A 7,990-nucleotide genomic window follows, 5' to 3' on the forward strand; every position below is an offset into this window, starting at 1 on the left:
AAAGAAAGAAAGAAAGAAAGAAAGAAAGAAAGAAAGAAAGAAAGAAAGAAAGAAAGAAAGATCCATTTGACCCAACTGTACATCTCCTGGACATATTCCTGAAAAAGTATAAGACATAATACTATATAAGTAGTGAGTGCTACATGCATACCTATATTTATCAAAGCACAATTCGCAATGGCTAACCTCTAAAAATACCCTGGATGCTTGTAAGCAAAATAAATGTATAAAGAAAAAGTGGTATATATACTGAATAGAATATTATTCTGCCATAAAGAAAAATGGAATCATACTATATGCAGGAAAATGGATGGAACTGGAGACCATAATATTAGGTAAATTAAGCCAGACACAGACAGTTAATTGTTACATAATTTCTCTTATATAGAAAACTCAAAATACAAATAAAAGAATAAAATAAATTAAGAGATGATATAAAACCAAATAGCAGATTTTTTTAAAGATGGAGGAGAAAATGAAGGTGAGAGGATGATAGGGAGAATGGGTAAATAGATAAAAGGTGATTAAGACAAACTACATAGGCTGAGATGATTGTACTAATAATTTCCATCAGTTTTTTTGAAAATAGCACTTAATGTTTAGAATTTTCACCTTGAGCAACTCTATTTGCTGATATCTGTGATCTGAGCAACTACATGGAGGACAGCAATATGTAATACAAAACCCATGTTTGAATGCCTCTCATCTTGGTCTTCTAAATATGTACTGTTCCTAATGTCTTATCAATTATTATACTATATTTAAAATAAACTGAAACAAAAAAGACAAGGAAAAAATTAAGATTTCTTGAAAGCAGGCACCAATATTCAATTATTTTCCCAATCTTGTATATCAGTTAATCTAAGCAACAGAAGTGAAGATAAAAATAGATACTATAACAACCACTGTTAATAAGTTACATATATGTGCCAATTTCCCAAGAAAAATGTAACTATTATCTATTATAAACTCACTAATAACATAGATATAGTGATACTATGCAATGAAACAATACTTCATAATTTAAGATGTCCTAAAAATTTACAAGATGTTTTATATATTTCAGGCACCAAGCAGACATTCTTAGAGAAACATGGGTGAAGCTGGAAATGTGACAATATCTTCTGCCAATAATAGCACGTGCCATGACAGTATCGATGACTTCCGCAATCAAGTGTATTCTACCTTATATTCTATGATTTCTGTTGTGGGTTTCTTGGGCAATAGTTTTGTGCTCTATGTTCTTGTAAAAACATATCATGAGAAATCAGCCTTCCAAGTATATATGATTAATTTGGCTATTGCTGATCTACTGTGTGTCTGCACATTGCCTCTCCGTGTGGTCTATTATGCTCATAAAGGCATTTGGTTCTTCGGTGACTTCCTGTGCCGTCTCAGCACCTATGCCTTGTATGTTAATCTCTACTGCAGCATCTTCTTCATGACAGCCATGAGTTTTTTCCGGTGTGTTGCAATTGTTTTCCCAGTTCAAAACATCAATTTGGTTACACAGAAAAAAGCCAGGTTTGTGTGTGTTGGCATTTGGATGTTTGTGATTTTAACCAGTTCTCCAGTTTTAATGACCAAAACGTATCAAGATGAGAAAAATAATACCAAGTGCTTTGAGCCTCCAAAGGACAATCAAACTAAAAATTATGTTTTGGTCTTGCACTATGTGGCACTATTCATTGGCTTCATTATCCCTTTCATCACCATAATTGTTTGTTATACAATGATCATTTTTACTTTACTAAAAAGTTCAATGAAGAAAAATCTGTCAAGTCGTAAAAGGGCCATAGGTATGATCATAGTTGTGACAGCTGCATTTTTAATTAGCTTCATGCCATATCATATTCAACGCACCATCCACCTTCACTTTTTACACAATGAAACTAAACCCTGTGATTCTATCTTGAGAATGCAGAAGTCAGTGGTCGTAACCTTGTCTCTGGCTGCATCAAATTGTTGCTTTGACCCTCTCCTATACTTCTTTTCAGGAGGGAACTTTAGAAGAAGACTGTCGACATTTAGAAAGTATTCTTTGTCCAGCATGACTTACATATCTAAGAAAAAGACTGCCTTACCGGAAAAAGGAAAAGAAGTATGTAAAGAATAGCTTAAGCCTATCTCCAGCACAACCCAATGCGAATAGTTCCCCAATTATTTTCTCAAATCATTTGTAATAAAATGAAACTTTTCACTAATAATTTACAAATACTTACTTAAGTATGTATGCCTATGAATATATGTTACTCTTGCATTTCATTATTAGATATATTAAGCATTAAAAATTCAGTCTACAACTATGGGCTAATTATAAACTGTTGACCATTCACCAAAAGTTGAATATTTGTGCTTTTTCACTATAAAAATGAATCTATGATCAAGCTTTTCTTCCTCAAATAAGTTTTAAAAGATAAGAACTAGATTTTTAAGAATACAATTATCAAGTAATTCTCAGTCATTCTAACACATTCTTTTGTTATAGATGCATTTTGCATGCCTTCAGAGGAGATCTGGAGGCAATCTAGGAGCTACATACAATTTACTGCAACCTTGTGCTTTGTACTATTGCAAGGTAGGAAAAGTAGGGCTCTTTCTTTCAGAAAAGAGTGTACAGAAGCTAGATCAGACTAGTATTCAGAAAAATGTCCTTAAAGACTCCATATAATGCATACTCTGGAAACTAAGGAAGATAACCCTGATCAAAGTTCAATTCATCTCCGACGTTCCTTTTCCCCTGCCCCAGGTCTACTAAGAGAATGATGGCATCTTGAAATTCCTAGTGAGATTTCTGTAAGGATTTATCTCCTTATATGACATATAATCCTCAAGAAGTCAGATAATTGGCACTCGCATATATGAACAAAAGTAATTAAAAATTTATTTGAAAAAATTGGGTCTAATTTTCTACATGCCTATTAATAAGGTCAAAATTAACTACAAAGGATCTCTAAATAAAATTGTGAAAGTCCATGTTACAAATTCTTTCAAGTGCATATATTTATGTACATGTGTATAACTATATGTAAGAGATTTTGTTCTTTCATATGCATTTGTGAGTAAAAGTTAATTATAAGCTTTATTATTGTTTCATACTTTTTGCTTGTTATTGGCATGTCTACAGGAATACCAAAGATACTTTAAAACAATTTTATCTTACAGTAGAAGCTTTGTTTTTTAAGTGGTGACAACTTGGTTACAGCCAAAATATATTCCTGGGCAAGCTTTGCTGAAATGTACTGTTTTCCTTAACATGCTTAATTTGTTTTTTAACATGGTTTTAGAAAGCACATTACCTCAGAACAAATATGTGAAAATAGTAAAAACAATAGGAAAAGTCCAAAGGACCTCTGTCTGAATCTGTTTCCTACTTCACTTCAAATATTGCAGTCCCTTGGAAAAAAATCACAAGACATAAAGTGATTATAAGACATAGTAATAACTTGTATCCACTGATATTTAACATGTGAGACATAGCATCACCCACACTTTTACTCTTTATTGTTTTTTTTTCCTTGCTTGAGAAAAAGATCTCATATATTTTCCATACAACTCAGCCTTCATTGCTCATTTACTAAGCATTTGGCTATTCAGCAAGTAGCACAGTATTGTAGAAGAGCACTACATTGTAAACAAGAAGACCTGGATGCTAACTTGCTCTCTCTTATCTACTGACCTTAACATTAAGCAAATGACAGAAACTCTAGTCTTCGACTTCTTCCTTTGTAAAATGGAAATGACACTTGTCCTGCCTTTTATAGGGCATTTTGAAAACTAAATCTAGAGGTTCCATTTAGCCCAGGTATTCCCCTTCTGGGTATATTCCCAATAGAATTAAAGCATCATAACACAGTTCTATATTCATACCTATATTTATAATAGCACAATTTATTATAGTTAAATCTTAGGGAAAAACCTATATGGTTGTCAACACATTAATAAAGAAACTATGATGTTTATATACAATGAAGTACTGATCTATAATTATATTGATATATATCTAATCTTTTAAGACTATTAATAATTGTTTTATGAAGCATGTTTGGTGCATATATGTTTACTGTATAATTATTCCCACTTCTTGTTGAATAGTCTCTTCAACCAATATGTAATGTCTTTTTCATTACTTTTTTGATCTGCTTTGGCTTGAAGTCCACTTTGTCTCAAAATAGGCCAACTGCTCCAGCTTATTTTTGTGTTCTCATTGTCTGCGATGTTGATTCTCATCCTTTGATTTTTTTCAGTTTATGAGTTTTTTGTGTATTAAATGGTTGTTGCTGGGGTTTTTTTTTCAGAACTGGGTATTGAACTCAGACCCTTGTGCTTGCCCAGGAAGCGTTTATTCTACTGAGCCATCTCCCCAACCCCTTAAATGGGTTTTTAAATACAGCATACTGTTATATTTTGTTTCTTCTTCCACTCACTCATCTGTGTCTCAAAATTGGCAAATTCCAGTCCACTTAGATTGGTAGTTATAAATGATACATATTGACTTATTCTTGTCATTATATTATTTTCTTGTTGCTGTTTTCTTTTTTTTCCCCCTTCTGCTTAATTACTATCTTGACCTTCTATATTCATTCTGCTGGATATTCTGGCTTTGTTTAATATATTATCTCCTTCTGAGCTAACCTTGAGGAGTTTTGGAATACTGGTTTGGTGCTCAAAAATATCTTCAAGTTTCCTTTATCCTGGAGATATCTTATTTCTCTATCAATTTTGAGACAGCATAAAACAGCCTATGTTGCCTTTAAACTTTTTTTTGCCTTTAAATTTTAAACTTGCTTCCAAAGATTTTGTTGAGAAGTCTAATTCTAATTGGGTTTCCTTTATATGTGATTCACTAGTTTTCTTTAACAACCATTAAGATTCTATTCTTGTGTTGAATTTTTGGTATTTTTAATTATTATTTGGAGTAGAATGGTGTTTTCTGATCGTGGCCACCCTAGATGTTATTTTCCTCCCTTGCCTTTATGTTAAAGTCTTTTTCCATATGTGGGAAATTTTCTGCTATTATTTCTCTAAACAGGATTTTTGTGCCCTTTTGTGCTGTCTTCTGATTTCTGATTAATTCCAATTAGTGTTATTTTAATCTACTTTGAGTCATCCGACAGCTTCTGGATTTACTTTTCATGATCTCTTGCTGTTTTGTAGGGTATCTCTCATTAGTCAATAAACACAGCCCTGTCTTACAGATCTGATAATTTTGTATTCACATTGGGCACTTCTGCTACCCATACTCTCATTTGTATTTTCAATCTCCTAGATTTCTGTTTAGAAATTTTTATGGACTCATTATTTTCTATATTAGGCATTCTTTTCTTTTTTAATTTTCCTTTTTGAGACAGGGTCTCCCTATGCAGTTCAGGCTGGCCTTGAGCTCACTTTGTAGCCCAGGCTGGTCTCAAACATGCAACAATCCTCCTGCCTCAGTCCCCCACGTGCTAGGATTACAGGCGTGTGCTGCCACAAGTGGCCTCATTTTTGGATCTTTTAGTCCAATAGATTTTTATTAGTGTCTTATGTAGAGTCGCAGATCATTTGTTCCATTAAAGTCATTACCTGATTAGTTATATCTCTTATAAATTCACCAGTGACCTTACTGAACTGTCTTACCTCCACTGATACCCTTTCAGACTTTTTTTGCTGTGTGGCTTATGATTCCTTCTCCCCATTGCCTCTGGAATTGCTTTGGGGGGAACTGAAGTTTTTGGAGGCATTTTATCACCTTGTCTTTTCATGTTTCTGTTTGTTTGTTTGTTTGCTTGTTTGTGCTAAAGTTTGCTACATCTTTGGTCCAGTGCCCAGTTCTTTGGGAGAAAGCTGCAGTGTTGTTTTCAACCCTCAGGCAATCCAGATGTTGGCATGCAGAGAAAACCAACTGACAGCAACAACTATGTTAACATGCTATAGTAGTAATATTATTGACAATGATGTCAAATAACTAGGTGCTGATAAACTCTAGGACTACTCATGAACTTACCTTAACCAGAGAAAATATATCTATGATTTTAGTGAAGACAATAAGTTCATTGGCATTTTTGACCTAGAGAAATTCAGACTACTAATTTCTGCTGGTTGTAGGCAGTAGTACAATACAACTGGACTAAATGTCATCTCCTTCAGATCTGCTCCCTCTGGAGATTATATCCACCAAACCTGCCCTCCAGCAGAGAATATACGCCCAGTGATTCTCCATGCCCCATCTTGAGCTTTCCAGGAGATCCTGGGAGATCCCTCTTTTCTCCCTGTTCAATTCTGTCTCTCAAGGATATGTCTCATCCAGTTTCTTTAGAATTATAACACTTCAGTCCTAGAGTGAAATTCTCCCCAATGTTTGTCTTGATGTCACTCAGGTCAGTCTTTTTTTTTTTTTTTTCCCAGAACCAGGGATTGAACTCATGCCCTTGCACTTGCCAGAGAAGCACTTATTCCACTGAGCCATCTCCCCGGCCCCTAGGTCAGTCTTTTGATTATCACATATGCTGCCCTATGCTTAGGAAAACTTAGGAGCAGAGGTGGCTAGGATTTAATAGTTTGGCCATTCTCCTATGGGCTTCCACACAAATCACATGAGACTTGAGCTGTCAATGACAGCAGAAGATGTAGGGCGCACAAAGTCTCTGTCCTGCTGATTCCCACATAGGATGAATGAGGCCTGTAGCCAGCATCAGGGATGGGGGAGGGTGTGAGGCACACAGGTCCTCTCTGCTCCTGCCTCCCACACATGTAGGCTGGCAGCAGCAGGGGCAAACTTTTTTTAACTACTACATTTGCACTATATAATAATCATATTCTTTGTAAAGAGTTGGTACATAATATGACATCTTGATTCTTTTTTTGTTTCTTCTCTCTCCCTCACTTTTCCCTTAATCTCTTGGTCTCCTTCTCATTTTCAAATGGTCGATCTTCCTATTATCTTTTTTTTTTTTTTTGCTTTGCATCTATATTTTGGTTTTCTTACTTAAGAGAAAATGTGATATTCAGCTTGTGTGTCTCATTTATTTCACTTAACAGTAAAGCCTCAAGGTGCATTCATTTTTCTATAAATAATTCAAGTTTCTTTGTTGCAAAGTAGTACTGCATTGTGTGCAAATTCCATATTTTCTTTATTCATTAATTTGGTGATGGGCACATAGGCTGCTTCCAAGATTTAGCTTTTATTAATGCTTATGATGAGTCAATATTTACTTTTCATTGACATTTTTATGCTTGCTGACTTTGTTCCTATTGCCAGGATACCATAGTAGTTGCTATTATTTAGCTTTAGCTTTTACTATACACCAATATCTTGTTTGTCTTTGTGTCATAGACAATACTGGAGCTCATTCACAGAGAAAGTACCAGGTCAATTACACTGCACCACTGTTTTCTGACATTAATGGAAGTGATCATATCTGGGGAAAGAAACAAAGGTCTCTAGTTAGCCACTTACAGAGCACATCACTGAAAAGAAGACATTAAATAAATAGCTCTCCAAATTAGCAACAAAGTATTTGCACTAAAAGCAAACATTAACACTCTGCATATACACAGAAATAGAAACATGAGAAAACAAGGCCAAAAACATGGTTCAAATCTCTGCCAACTTCTCCAAAGATAAATCATGGAAGATATACGGGTAGGAAAGCATAAGCTAAACATCTGAATTATATGAAGTGATAAAAGAAGAGACAATACTTGACATAAATAAGGTGACTGCAAGCTCAAAGATGATATGACCAAACAGATAATGGCCTTAAAAAGGATCAAGGGCCTTAGAAAAGTCACTAATAAAAAGCTTATTGAACTAAGCAAAATAATACCAAAAAAGGAACAACTAGTTTAGCAAAGAATGTGAGTCCTTGAAAGATACCAAATAGAAATCTAGGAGTTAAAAAATTATTTTGAAAGTATAGGCAGCAGAAGTGACCAAAGTGAGAGAATATCAGAACTAGAATATAATGTTGATGCATGAAATCATAAAATCAGATACCTCAAAAACAAC

The 7,990-nt window shown here is 34.4% G+C and overlaps 1 protein-coding gene across 1 annotated transcript; it reads left to right on the forward strand.

Annotated features, from left to right (window-relative positions):
• Positions 1-1,059: 1,059 nt before the first annotated feature.
• On the forward strand, positions 1,060-2,971 carry Cysltr1 (cysteinyl leukotriene receptor 1). Its single transcript, XM_004648100.3, has one exon. It carries the CDS (start codon positions 1,094-1,096, stop codon positions 2,114-2,116), a length of 1,023 nt encoding a protein of 340 aa, XP_004648157.1. The 5' UTR covers positions 1,060-1,093; the 3' UTR covers positions 2,117-2,971.
• Positions 2,972-7,990: the final 5,019 nt, after the last annotated feature.

This window comes from Octodon degus, unplaced genomic scaffold, assembly GCF_000260255.1.
Source record: "Octodon degus isolate 3935 unplaced genomic scaffold, OctDeg1.0 scaffold00353, whole genome shotgun sequence".
Taxonomy (NCBI): domain Eukaryota; kingdom Metazoa; phylum Chordata; class Mammalia; order Rodentia; family Octodontidae; genus Octodon; species Octodon degus.